We start from the raw sequence: 15,451 nt of genomic DNA on the forward strand, positions 1-15,451 counted from the left end.
ACCATTGGTTTTCAGTAAGCCTTAGACCCCGAAAAACCTAGATCCGCTCCTGTCTATCAACTTCAGTTTTATCACAGACCAGCCACACGTGGAACCGCCTGTTCCCCACTCGATCACCAGAGAGCACTCCTGTCACCGACTAACGTGATAGCGTCTTTTTGTCACGATTTAAACATGCTTTCTTGCCGGACAATACTATTACAACCTATACTTCTTTTTTTGACTAAATGAGCCAAGGTGTGGCAAACGCTTCACCTTGGCTACTATCCTCTCCAGATGTTTTAAGTGTCTCTATAGTCACGTAACTAGACAGATGCAACGGGTACAAAGAGACCTGAAACAAAGAAGGCTTCGAAATGGAACAGGCGGAGAAATTTGTGACTGGAAATTTTGCCGAAAATTTAAAAATTTTAATATTATTTTTTATATCACATTTGTTATCATACTGTTAATAGTAAGAAGTAATCTGCATTATTTGGAAACAATCAGCATCAACATTCCAAATCGGTTTTCTCATTGCCACTGCTGATGTAACCGTCTCAATTGTAAATTCCTAATCCGACTTCTCATTTTTTAATTTTGAAACTACATCCTAAAGAAAAGAGTGGGTTATTGTCGTCCCTATTCAAACTCTGTGCCATTCTTATAGAGTTTGTAATCCATGGAAAGCCTTCTGTAATTCTCTGTATGTTGTATTTTTGTGTTTAAATGCAGCTTTCATCGTCTTCCATGCTACACTATTGCAATCAGTATCGCTTCAAAGTAGCCAAAAAATCAATCATATGTTTACTAGTTTGTTGTCTAGTAAGGAGAATAATCTACTAAAAGATTCAGCAAAGTCACCGACCAACAAGAATAACAAAGCTTGAATAGACTTCACGGTAATTGAACTTTTTATATCTATATACCAAGTGTGTTAAGCGTTGAATTTCTCTCCACCAACACTGCCCAACACGGAAAGAGAATCCACAGATACTTGTATTTGAGGAGGCGCTTTCCTTCCACGCTAAGATTTTATTAATATCTGTTCTTTAATAATCAATACTGACTTAAAGAGGATTAAGATTAGTTTAATCTGCTTCACTGTGATTTGAAAAGAAGCTTTGTTTTTGTACAGTACCTATCGATGGAGTGTAGGCCTACTAAGGCATTAATTAATTGTATGACTAAACAGGTTTAAATAAGCAACCTACCAACCTAGTTGATTTGGGAATGTTAATGATGATTGTTTTCGAATAATACAGATTGATTCTTAATATTAACAGTATGATAACAAATGTGATAAGCAAAATGTTTAGCCACACCACAAATCTTCCCGCCGGTTGAATTTCAAAGCATTCTTCGTTTCAGGCCCCGTTGCATCTGTCGCTTGTTTAGTTAAGTTTCGGAAACGCAACGCTTGGGCGAATTACCTAAAAGACAATGCCTTCCGTGAGGTCTTTTTAAAAGTAACTGGCCCCTATTCAGTCGTTACGGGAAAGACGTGGAGAAAACCCAGAAAACTCCACGTGGCTGGTCTGTCCTGGCTAGACGCAAACCCACAATCGAACTCCCAATGTTCGCGGAACGGAAGCAGTGACCACTGGTGGGCCCGCACCTGTTACACATGTCTAGTTACGGGACTACAAAAACACTTAATATATTTGGATAAGTAATCTAATAAACTAGCTCGTTTGAAATGAAACGAGTTACGTTATTAGTGGGATTATCCATCTGAATTAATGTCACTTTATCAGACAATGCCTCTATTTTAACGCGAATATTTTTTTTAATTTCGATAAATTTTTAACACAATTAATTCGTAATATAAGAAAATTATATTTAAAAGCAATATTTTAAAATTATTTTCACAATTAAAAATAGGGGTATTGCTTATACTACCCATAGAAGTCGATTCAGTAAACTAGACAATTATGTAAATTAATAAACTCAAAATCCAGAAATATTATTAATTCTCATGTAAAACTGAACTAAAAATAAAACTGTTGATTATTAACAAAAAATTCAAAGTTATATTTATTTATCACAAATACAATTAACGTATATTCATGATAATTAAACAGCGTTTTAACCAATACTTGAGGTGAAACGTAGAGACTCGCCCTTGTAAATAAAGATTTGCGTAAGTACAAACATTTCCTGCATTTATATTTTAAACTCAAATAAGAATAATAAGTTAAGAATAACTTTTAAAGTGATATAATCGTATCGTTTTCAAACATTTCATATCTGATCAAATCGGTTTATCTCAAAAACTGATAGGGTAAAAAACGTGTTTTCTTGTTTAGTAATTACGTTTTCATTGTTTATTGTGAAGTAAAAGAATTTTTACAGTGTTTAAATGAAATAATAATTAAAGATTGGTGCTTTTAAGCAGCATTTTAAGTAGCTAAGAAAGCATTTATTCGCTTACTGCTGCTTTCTACTTTGAATGAATGCTGCAATAGTGGCTGCTTAACTCTCAATAAAACAAGAAAGAACCTTTTCAATTCTGATGCTTAATTTGATCATTTGTGATGAAAACTTTTAGACTTTTATAATAATAAGGTGATTAATTTTATCACAGTGAAAAGGAGCGCACAAATAAATTAAAGGAAAAAAATATCGTAAACAAAATAAACATTTTATTCATTTCAACAATAATACACTATAGTGTAATAGTCTGTACTGTATGTGTATGTTCTGTGTTGTGTGTTTCGGTAAGAAGTAAACAATGCCACTAGCGCGGGGCGCGCTCTCTCAGATCTCCCGTGTGAAGTATATGCGTCTCATAATCGCGTCTCACCCGACTGTACCGAGCCTTGATGAATCGTCGTGTCAAATACAAACACATCACTCGCAACAGATCGATTTGGCATCGATTAAATACCGAGATTTACAGATTAATCTTGAAATATCGAAAATTACACGTAGGAGTATAGTTTTCGAGGGAAAACGGAACTAACAATAGGTGGATTATCCTCCCTGAAGGAAAACGATTGGTCACCTTAATAATATTAGTGTTGAAGCATATATTTGGATTGTTGATTTTACTCAATATTTCTGCGGTCATCTTAAAGGAAATTTCGACAAAATGAATGATCTGAAAAGTATTCAATGTTACTGGAAGAAATCGATTGTTGTCAGGTTTGACAGTAAATACATTTCTAATGTTTGAAAAAATGGTTTATATTGTTAGATGAGCATTGAGTTTGAATTTTTCTTGCTTTTACTTTTTTGATTAATTGTATTAAATATCGTTTTGAAGAAATTGAGTTTAGGTTAATTGTTGTCAACTTCTTGTTACTTCATCTATAAAAATATGGTCATATATTTAGCAATGTTCTTTCGTAGTCACTGCTCTTTGATATTGCTTTTGTTCATCTCTATTTTTTTCCATATCCATTGCGATGGTAGGAGAATGTACCTTTCTATTTATTTTCTTTTAATCCTACTTTATAACAGAGTCTTCCACCTGTAACATTGCTGGTAAAATTGTAATACCATGGTATATTTCTACATTGTATTTGTGTTCCCTGAGTCTCACTATGAGATTTTTTTTTATGTGACACCAATTTTGTATTTCTAGCTGTCGATTTTCATAAGGTATCTTGTTTAGTTTAGCTTCTTTTGTTTGCTTTCGATTGTATTTATCGTTTCTCAGTAAGTTGTAAATGTTAGGAGTTCTTTCGTAAACTACGTTCGAAATTTTGTACGTTGCAAACTATTTTACAGTGCCTCCCCAACCGTTTTTTGTATGTAGGTTTATCGATTCTATCGATGTTTTCGAACACTTATCTTTGTTTCCTTCATAACTCTTGACGAGTTCTTCTGTAGAGTATGTTCTATACCCGAAAGTTGTAGTTTAAGTTTATTGTTATTTATTGTTAACCTTGTATTTTAAGTTATTTAGTTAATTTGTTTACATTTAGATTTGTATTTAAAATTCTTCAAAAGTTAAAATTTAAATAAAAGGTTTCATTTCCGGCACAGATTCTATAAACTGTTTTAAGAAACCTGATGATGGCCTATAGGAGTAGGCTGAAAACGTAATTAAAATTTTTCTCCCAGTAAATCTTTCTTCTATTCTTTCTCTCATAAACGGTCATATATTTGTAGTTTATTCTCTGCTGACCACATCCGAACTGTATTTATGTTCTATGCTCAAAATTTCTCATTATGCACCTGAATTTATTTAATAACTGATTTTCTCTTAGATGTTTACATTTTTGTTTCTGTATTCAATAAAAATGTACAGTATAGATTTAAAGTTTGAGAATTAATGTACAAGATTTATATTTCTGACTGAAATGTAGTTCGTCTTTTTACAGAGCCTGCAAGTATAAAAAAATGGAAGATAAATCGAACTGTCGCCCAACGACTTCTGAAAGAAACGATGACAAAACTGATCTGCTTAAAACCTTTGTGTGTGAATACTGCTTAAAGGCTTTTTTGCGGAAATCACAGTTAGAACAACACTTGAGCAAACATTCGAACGAAAGGCCTTTTCGATGTAAAATATGCAACAAACGATTCAAATATAAACGTAACTTGAATCATCATGAAAAATTGCATACAGAAAAGACACCGTTTCAGAGTGAACTTTGTTTTCGATCTGAAATTCATTCTTTACATTCAATCCGGCAGAATATATTAATATGTAAAGAACCTTCATCATCACAAACCCACCAGGAACTGTGGTTGCAACCCGGACTGTCGTCAGCACAAACCCTGCAGGAACCGTGGTTGCAACCCGGACCGTTCTCAGCACAAACCATGCAGGAACCGTGGTTGCAATCCATACTGTCCTCAGCACAAACCCTCCAGGAACCGAGGTTGCAACCTGGACCGTTCTCAGCAGGAACCCTGCAGGAACCGTGGTTCCAACCCGGACTGTCCGCAGCACAAACTCTACAAGAACCGTGGTTTCAACCTGGACCGTCGTCAGCACAAACTCTGCAGGAACCGTGGTTGCAATCCAGACCGTCGTCAGCACAAACCCTGCAGGAACCGTGGTTGGAACCCGGACCGTTCTCAGCACAAACTCTACAAGAACCGTGGTTTCAACCTGGACTGTCCATCAGCACAAACCCTCCAGGAACCGTGGTTGCAATCCAGGACCATCCTCAGCAGAAACCCTGCAGGAACCGTGGTTCCAACCCGGATTGTTCTCAGCAGAAATCCTGCAGGAACCGTGGTTCCAACCCGGACTGCCATCAGCACAAACCTTCCAGGAACCGTGGTTGCAACCCGGACTGTCCTCAGCACAAACTCTACAAGAACCGTGGTTTCCACCCGGACTGTCCTCAGCACAAACTCTGCAGGAACCGTGGTTTCAACCCGGACCGTTCTCAGCACAAACCCTGCAGGAACCGTGGTTGCAACCCGGACCGTTCTCAGCGGAAACCCTGCAGGAACCGTGGTTCCAACCCGGACTGCCGTCAGCACAAACCCTCCAGGAACCGTGGTTTCAACCCGGACCGTCGTCAGCACAAACCCTGCAGGAACCGTGGTTGGAACCCGGATCGTTCTCAGCACAAACTCTACAAGAACCGTGGTTTCAACCCGGACTGTCCTAAGCCCAAGCTCTAGAACATCTGCTGATGCAAGTTGAACCTTTTTCTCACTGAAATTTTGTAGAAAGATGTGATTCAAAAAACATCTTCCACAAGTGAAACTCCGGAAGAAGTGTGGATGCATGCAGGAGTTTCAACACAAACTCCTCCTAGTTTCTATGATTGGTTTTCATTTTTTCAACATAAACATCGGATAAAAAAGACATGCAAGCAAGACCTTGTACTCAAATCCATTAGGAAGAACGGGTGGAATCGGGTTCTTCTACCCAATCCCTATCTCCTTTTTCTGTTTTCCTTCAACCATCTCAACCTGAAACACCGAATAAAAAAGAAATACATGAAAATAAAAATAAATAAAAAATTATAAGAGTTTGAATACAAAATTCGACTAAATCATTAATTCTCTAAATATGTAAGAATAAGTTACGTTGTAGAACACTGTAATGCAGAAATTCCTAGCATTTTAAAAATTTTATTTAATTAAAACACTTTTACTGTACTTTTAATTGAGTTTATTGTCATATTTGTATGTGAAATATATCTATAAAAATCAAATAAAATCTATAAAATAAGAAAATATAGTTCATTTATTTGATCAAAGGGACACAAGATCCCACATAAAGACAACATGCAGCAATAAAGTCGCCGAACGACTAACAACAGCGATAGAGTTTGAGACGTGTGGGACTTGTGCTAAAACAAAAACTGGACGCCCGAGTAACAAGTTTTTGTTCCGTAATAAAGATTAATTGTACCTACACAAATTCTGGCCACGATGGAACAGGATATAAATATAAGGATACCACTTCTAAACTTGTTGTATACTGTCAGTCCTAATGGATCTTTTTCCGTTTACATTAGTAAATCTTTGGCATTTCCTCAGATTTTTTCAGCCTATATTTATTTGTCATTAAAACAGAAGAGTGCGTTTTTAAACTGAAAAACCTTTTGTTAATTTTATATTCTAATTAATGAATAAATAAAGAAGTAACCAAAATGAAAGTACATATAATTACCCTTTTTTCAGTGATTTGCCTGAACCACTACCTGAAATTTCATCTCAATTAAGATTTTACTCTAATAGCCAAAACAACACAATAGCCTAAAAATCAAAATATATGGTTGAGATAGAAGACTAAACACTTTAAATTTATAACAGAAAATTAAATGCTGCAATACAGCACATGTTTATAGAATTCAGCTTCTGGCTCTTGCACATTGGGGAATGAGAAACCCTAGTATGTGCTTATGTATAAGAAACTACTTTTCAATTTCGTAGAAATTTTCACAAATAGAAAATTTTATTAAAGTTTGTTGCAAACTGCTTACGATAAAAATTCTTTTAAATTGAGTTGAATTGATTGCGATTTCGCAGAAGAAAGAGTTAGGTTGAAGATAGCGATCTGAAGTAGCGACCAGAAAAGAGTGAAAATAACGACCCGTAAAAGTAGCAAGATATCCAATTTTTTAGCTGAATGCGCTGCAAAATTTATGCTGTTACTCGTTACTATTCCTTCCGAAGTTCTGTAGTACATTTATACAAACCCGCAAAATATTTCAGAACAAACTGCACAATATGTTCAATTTTTGTTTATATTTGTAACTTTTTCGAACATCAGGCGCTAAAAATCATTTCCTGTATGAATCATGCCCATTACGGGTTTTCCTGAGAAGTGAGGGATGCACACGAAATGTCGACCAGCAGTTCTTTGAAATTTAAACAAGTTCGAGAAAATTTTAGTGCTTTTAAAACAAGTAACTTGTGCTTTTATCAGTGTTATATGACCACTCTAATCTAAAAATTTTGTACGATGAAAAACGTAAAAATACACCCTATTATATCGTTTTTCTAAATTTCAAAAGAAGTCGACATTTTGTGTGTATTTCTCACTTCTCAGGAAAGCCCGTAATGGGTATGATTCATATAGGAAATGATTTGTAGCACCTGATGTTCGAAGAAGTTACAAATATAAACAAATATTAAGTATTTTGTGCAGTTTAGTACTAATGTATTACGTTATTTCGGAAGGAGCAGTAATGAGTGACAGCATGAATTTTGCAGCGCATTCGACTAAAACCTGCAATATTCTGCTTCTTCTTCAGCTTGTTATACTCAGTTTTTTGGAGTCGCTGCTTCAGATCACTTTTTTCACATAACTTTCACCTCTGCAAAATTCCGATCAATTCTAGGAGTCACCATGTCCTGAAACCCATTGTTGAAACACCGTCTTGTTAGTGTGACAATGTTAAAAGCGCTCGCCATGCTTCCATATCACGAAAGAGAAGAGTCGACATCGCGTCAGCGATAATTAAGTTGTCAGGTCTGACACCACTGTGTCTTTAAGGGAAGACACAGGAATCTCGATGGCCGTTACAATCGTTTTTGCGCGAGCGGTCGCGTGTGTAGGCGCTTGGATGCGGGATGGAAAAATTGGGCGAAAGAAGTAAACTCTACGAGTCGAATACGAAAAATAATAGTCATTTATTGATTATATAAAATTTACATACATGCTTTAAACATGACAGAAAAAGTTGAAAAGTTGAGGGTGATCTTCAGGTAAATGCCACGCTCGCGCGTGGCATTTACCTGAAGATCACCCTCGTGATTCGGGCTTTTTTTTCGGAAAAGGAGACACTATTGTTCTTGGTGGGTACTTGGTAAGCTTACCAGACGTCTCGTTTTGACCGGGATTGTTTCGGTTATTTGGTAAAATTTTAAAAGTGCCTAATATACAAGAAGTAATAATAATGCAGCCTCGAGTAAAATGGCAAATAAATAATTCCTTCTGTTACACTCACTGTTGCCATTCTTAATATTTTGTATCAAGATCTAAGTACTTTTAATGTTGTCTTAATGTTTCCCTCCAAAATTTATTGCATATGGCCTAATGAATTTAAATATTTTATTTTTCATTCACTTATTTTTTCACAGAATTTATAATAGCATGTAGCGTATGCGATCCAGATGTTTTTATTTCATTTTTTAGATGTTTTGTTTCAATTAGAGTTGGCAACGTTGAAACTTACACTGGCCTTGTCATTATTGCGCATATTCTATCCTAGTCCAATTCAAATTGTTAGTCGGCATTTGCGATTATATTGTACTGTACATTAAATTAATTTAATTTCCAAAATGCCAGAAAGAAACCGTTTGTTTATTGATGATTGAAATACAGCTGTGATCGTATTTACGAAGTGAAATAAGAAGTCGAGGCTCTCACATTAGTCTCTCTCTTGTTTTTCGCCTGGCATAAACTATCTTCATTACATAACTGACATAATTTAAAAAAATTCTTTTTACATGCCGAAACAATGTTAATCTTGATTCTCGAATTTTTAAAGACTTCTTCCTCAAATCTCAACTCCTGCTTATTAAATGTAATTAGTAAACAGTAGAATCTCGATATAGCATCATCATGCTCAAAATGATGTCAAACACGTTTTTAGCCCTCCAATAATGCATATAATTTTTCGGGCACGTTATTGGTGAAGTTATTTTAATGCATGTTGATAAACGCAATAACAATTCGTTTCAAGTAAACGGATAACGGGCAACAATGCATTTGTCTTTATTTTAATTTTTTAAATACTTTTTAATTAAAGTATTTAATGTATTTTATATTAAAACTTCGTAAATTTATATTTATAAGATAAAAATGTATGAAAATTTGAAATCTGCCATCCAACATGAAAAGTTTGCAATGCGGACTGATTAGTGCGTAAGTACAATGATGCAAGAGAAAGAAGCTGAATTCTATAAACACGTGACAGTATACAACGAGTTTGGTAGTGGTATCGTTATATTCATTTTTAGTTTCATCTTGGCCAAAATTTGTGTACGTACAATTATTCTTTATTACAGAACAATAACTTGAGTCCAGGTTTTGTTCAAGCAGAAGTCGCACACGTCTGAATCTACATCAATGTTGCCAGTCGTTCGGCAACGTTACCGTTGTCATGTAATGTTGATTTGCGAATGTCTACCTTTAATAAAAGAAATAAATTATATGTTCTTATTTTATCAACTTTATTCGATTTTTACAGATATATTTTCACACACAAATATGACAATAAAATCGACTAAAATTACAATTAAAGTACAGTCAAACCTGTTTTTATGCGGGGGATAGGGACCGCATTAAAAAAAACGCATTAAAAAAAATCTCACGAAACTTCACGAATGGCTGTAAATAATAGTTTTCGCAACACAATTAAAAAAATAATTTTTTTATGCGGTCAATAGGGACCGCATAAAAGAAGTCTCACGTAGAAAATAACTCAAAACCATACGAAATAAAATTTATTGACAACAGATGTCAGCACTTGAATGCATCGTCTGGTCTATCGTCTGTTTTACATATTTTTGTCCAGGTGGTGTTTTGTTGACTTAAAAAGTAAATTATTTCATTTTTCGCATATTCATGCAATAATATTACTATAATAAGTGCATTTATGCTACAATAAGTTTATTTAGCTATAATAAGTCAACGTGAGACATGACGAATCGCACGAGACTAGTCGCCAACTATACCGCACAAATTAAAAATTCGCATTAAAAAAATCGCACAAATAAAAATCGCACATAAAAAGAGCGCATAAAAACAGGTTTGACTGTATTCGTGTTAAATGAAATTAAACAAATACTAGTTATTTCCATCTTACAAAGTTCTACAATCTAATAATTATTTTTACATATTTTAAAGTTGATGTTTTAGTCGAATTTTGTATTCAAACTTGTATAGCTTACTTTTACATATCTTCATATTTATTTTCGCCTCCTTTAGTCGGTGTTTGCGTTTGAGATCGGAGGAAGAAAACAGAGAAAGGAAATAGGGATTGAGTGGAAGGGTCCACTTCCATGTGTTTTTCCTGATGGATTTCAGTAAAAGATCCTGTTTGAATGTTTTTTTATCCGAAGTTACAGTTGAAGAAAATAAAAACGAATCAAGGATAATGGAAGAGTTTGCGCCGAAGGTCCTGTATGCATCCATACTTCTACTGGAGTTTCAGTTGAAAAAGATGCTTCTTGAATAATACCTTTCTCCGAAATTTCAGTGAAGAAAGGTCCTGCTTGCTTCCAGTCTTCATAAAAAATTTGAGGTCTGGCTTACTTCCTGTTTTTATTCGACATTTGTGTTGAAGGTTCTTCTACCACTAAAGATTCAGTTGAGAAAGATTTTTGCATCTCCTCGTCCTCCGAAAATTCAGTAGAGAAAGGTTCCGTTTGAATCTCTCTTTTATTCGAAGTTTCAGCTCAGTAAAGAAAAAACGAACCATGGCAGCTAGGCAGAATTTGTGTTGTAGATTCCGATTGCATCTGTTCTTCCTGCGGAATTTGAATAGTAGGTCCTGCCTGCACCTCTTGTCTATACGACGTTTGAGTTGAAGAAACGACAAACCAATCACTGGGTAAACTGGGAAGAATTTCAGTAGAAAGTGTATCTTGCACATGCTTTTCCTGCAGGATTATAGTAGAAGATCCTGATTGCACTTCTGGTTTTATAACGGTTTGTATTGTAAAAGGACTTGTTTGCATTATTAGTTCCTGTGAGATTGAATGTGAGGAATAAACTTGAGATGGAGAACATATTTCACTCTGAAACCGTGTCTTTCTTGTGTGCGATTTCTCGTGAACATTCAAGTAACGTTTTTGTTTGAATCGTTTGTTACATATTTTACATCAGTAGTATAGGTTTGAGTAGCAGTAGCAGTAGCAGTAGCACAAAGGGGATGAAGACCCAGGACTACTCATAGGTATTGCCTGGGTGTGAAAGGGGGATAGGAAAGATGAGAAGAGTTGAGGAAGGCGGGAGGTGAAGAAAAAGTAAGATAGGATAGATGGTGAAGTAGGAAGACTCATGAGCGCCTGCATCGCATTTATTAACCAAACAAAAGATAATATACAAAATATATACAATGAATACATAAGTTACAAGTTGAAAAAAAAGATGACAAGGAAAAAACTAAGTAAGGCGTAATGGGTGCATTAATACAGTACATACAACTAATACAGTAATAAACATACAAAAGGTCCAATAACAGTAGGACGAACTAGTTAAAGGTAGGGTCCAGTGCGCCGGTAGCGCGGATGAATTTTTCTAGGGCTGCAAAAATATCCGGATCTTCCACGAGAGCTTGTGGTGGACAGGGCCAATTGAAGCCCTTTTTTAGCGTTACTCTTTCCAGATTAATCCGGTGATTGTCGTGTTTGGTGCAGTCAAAGATCAAGTGAGTGGCATTCTGTAAGGAGATGTCATCACAGTCACAATAGGGATGTTCCCTAAGTCCAAATCGATGTAGGTATTGCCGGAAATTTCCATGATCTGTCAGGAGCTGTGTGTTATGGAAGTTGGCGCAGAAGTTCTTGTTTTGAAGTCTGGACGAGATGTTTGGAAAGTATTGGTAGGTCGCTCTTCCGGAGTCTCCGTCTTCCCACTCGCGTTGCCACAACTGGATGGCGGTACTGTGAATCGTGGTTTTAATAGAGATGTCTGAGGCTTCCCAGTAGGTGGGGTGGCAGAGGAAGCAGCAGCTTGCTTTGCGAGGGAGTCCGCCAAAGAGTTCCCTTCCACCCCTGTATGGCCCCTGATCCATGAGAAGGCCACGCTGTTTTGTGAGCAGAGAATTTCTTCCCGAATAAGAAGAGAGAGAGAGCCAAGATTGTTGACTATTCTCCTGATAGCGACTTGGCTATCAGAACAGATCCTAATATGTCGATTCCTGATCTTAGAGTTGTTAACATATTTAAGAGCTTGCAGAATGGCGAACTGTTCAGCTTGAGTAATTGTGCAGATACTGGCAAGACGATAGCTTGCCTGGTAAGAGAAATTGCTATTGTTGCATTCCTTAACCACAAATGCTGATCCCACCTTGCTGTGGCTTTTAGATCTGTCGGTGAATATCTGTATATAATAGTTGGGATTGTCATGAAAGTCTAAGATAGAAATATCACCCGCGATACTGGGATGGGGTTCTGAGACCTCGGGCTTACCATTTAGGTTAGATGTAAGGTGGGAAAGAAGGGGCTCGTTCAAGTTGGGAAAAAGCCCAATCTCCATAAATTTGTAAAGTTCACTGTCTTGTCCGTCGATTGTCCCTCCGTTGAGCAGGTGCCACCGCCACATCTCCTCCTTCGCCCTAATGTGGAGGGGAAGGACTCCAGAAAGAACTTGGAGAGCAGCCGTCAGGGCAGTCCTATAAGCTCTGCACAACCTGAGAAGGGAGAGTCTTTGAGCTTTGTTTAATTTCTTTTTGGTGCGAACATTGTCGACCGCCTCTGCCCAGAAGGGGGCGCCATAGAGAATGATGGTTTCAATACATGCTTTGTAGATTATTTTGATGAACTTCTCGTTCATCCCCCAACTCCTATGGCTTATACATTGGAGTGCGTTAGAAATTTTGATGGCACGATTAGTAACATTGGTGATATGTGATGCCCACCTCATATTTTGATCAAAAGTTAACCCAAGGTATTTGAGACTTGTAGTATTTTTAATCCTTTGATGATTCATGAATATCCTCAAGGGCTTTTTAAGTTGTCTCCCCTTAGATAAGACCATGGCTTCACATTTGTTGAAATTCACTTGAAGATTGTTATTTACACACCATTCGTGAATTTTGTCTAAAATTTTGTTAGCGTCTTGTTGTAGTATTTCGTTGTTGTAGTTTGACAACATCACAAGGGTATCATCCGCATACCCTTGGATGATACCAGAACTGGGGTGGGTGTTATCCTCGTTGAGTTGAAGCAGTCCGTCGTAGGCAATGTTCCAAAGCCCTGGTCCCGAACGGGATCCCTGAGGGTTTGAGTAGCACTGATCACAAAATTAATTTCATGAGACATACTGATAACAAATTTAAATTAATTATTGAATGTTTTTATAAATTTGAATTAAATTCATTTTATTTTGACAATAAGGTAAATTTTCTGTATTAATTATTAAATGAATAAAAATTTATCGAATAAGTTAAAATGATTCAATTTTTGCAGGCTGGTAATTAAATTTCTTTTTAAAATATATCAGCTAGATATATACTTACAATTCATTGTGTTGAAACTTCTAATGAAAAATTACTTTTCATTTTTACTTAAATTTAAAAATATCGCGGTTGATAATATTTGCTAGACTAATATTTCAGTAAATTTAAAACATGACAATTTGAAATAATATTTTATTATTAGAAAATAAGTTGCACTGGTAATTTTTAAAATAAAAATTTGTCGAGAAATTAAAACACAAAAATTTGAAATAATGTTATAACAAAAAGACGAAGTTTAATATATTCTTTCTAATTATTAATTTGCAATAATGAATGTTACAATTTGTTCTAATACGAAAATAGTTCAATATAATAATTATTTGAATTATATTTCTTACTTATTTATTAAATACCTATACAATGTATTCTTTTTGAAAATATCTATTTTTTGTTTAAGAATTGTTCGTAAGATAGAATATTGCAAAAAGAACATTTCTTTTTAAAATATTTGTGGTTATAACAATTTTTTAAAATATTATCCAATCTTAGAGATCCAAAGAAGTTCGATGTCTAAATAATTGTAGTTGAATTAAGAGAATAAAAATTTCTATCTGCCCATTTTTTGCCAATATTTGAGGATTCAGGTACTCCCAACTTTTCAATGTCAAATGATGTAACTTTTTATGTTATATATTGTTTCGGTTAAGTTTAAAAAATTAAATTTGCCCTCTCTTGTATTATATCGTACTTTTATACAAATTAAATAAAATTTCATATACCTTACTATGAAAATTCCCAACATCCAAAATTATATTTTATGTATGATAAATACAGCTCGTGAAATTCACAAAATTAATTTTTCGAGTAAGATTACAAATTATTATTTAATTTAATTAATAAATTTTTATAATTTAAGTACATTTCGAGTAAATTAAGATCACAAATAATTTTTCACGATATAAATAATTTGCCGTGTAATAGTTTTATTATCAATACTGAAATTAATTTTCTTGATTGATATTCGGGTACACAAAATAATATAACATCGAAATTACTTTAAAACGGTTTTTAGGTTTCAGTTTATTTAAGTGTTTCCACTGTTTTCTTCAGTTTATCTAAAGTAAGACATATTTCTGCATGTAAGTGCAGGAATAAATTTTCACGATGGCTGATGATAATTCTCGATTTAATTTTTGATATTTTGGAACTCGTCAATAAATTGTTGGTCAGGTTTTTGATAACCAGAAACAAAATTCCAGTTTAAGTAATCTTGTAATTTGCTTAAAGTTGTGGTTTTTAATTTTTGGTATTTTAAAACTTCTTTTATATCTAACTTATGTATGAAAAAGATAATAAAATTATCTGAAAGAAGTTGGAATTTGGCAACTTTATTCCAAATGTTAATTTATTCCAAATCAAATTTCAAGTAAATTAATTTTTCAAGAGAAATCTTGATCACAAAATTAACTTTAAATGTCCATTAAATTAAGATTACAAATAATTTGTTGTGTTTAATTTTTTTTTTCAGGTTATAAATTATTTTCAATTCAGAAATTTCTCGGGTTAATTACATTTATAAATAATTCTATTCTGAAAAAAACTACCCAATCTGTTTTTTTTAGTTTTCATATTTAAAAAACTTTTTAATTCACTTCATTTCTTTAGTTTTTATATTTGGAAAACTTTTAAATTTAATTTATTTCTTTAGTTTTCATGTAACATCTCGTAACAGTGTAACAGTTAGGCAAAGTTTAATATATTTTTTCTAATTATTAAATTTATTATTATAAAATTAATTTGCATTAATAATTTTTACAATTTGTTCTAATATAAAGAGTAAATTAGAAACACGACAACTTTAAATAACATTTTAACAATAAGACAAAGTAAAATACAGAAATAGTTCAATATAATAA

The 15,451-nt window shown here is 34.3% G+C and overlaps 1 protein-coding gene across 1 annotated transcript; it reads right to left on the reverse strand.

Moving 5' to 3' along the window:
* Nucleotides 1–11,881: 11,881 nt before the first annotated feature.
* Nucleotides 11,882–13,231, reverse strand: LOC136970767 (uncharacterized). The gene has a single exon (XM_067265217.1). The coding sequence runs from the start codon at nt 13,229–13,231 to the stop codon at nt 11,882–11,884; it is 1,350 nt and encodes a 449-aa protein (XP_067121318.1).
* Nucleotides 13,232–15,451: the final 2,220 nt, after the last annotated feature.

The sequence above is a fragment of the Centruroides vittatus genome, unplaced genomic scaffold, assembly GCF_030686945.1.
Source record: "Centruroides vittatus isolate TY-2023 unplaced genomic scaffold, ASM3068694v2 contig_216, whole genome shotgun sequence".
NCBI lineage: Eukaryota > Metazoa > Arthropoda > Arachnida > Scorpiones > Buthidae > Centruroides > Centruroides vittatus.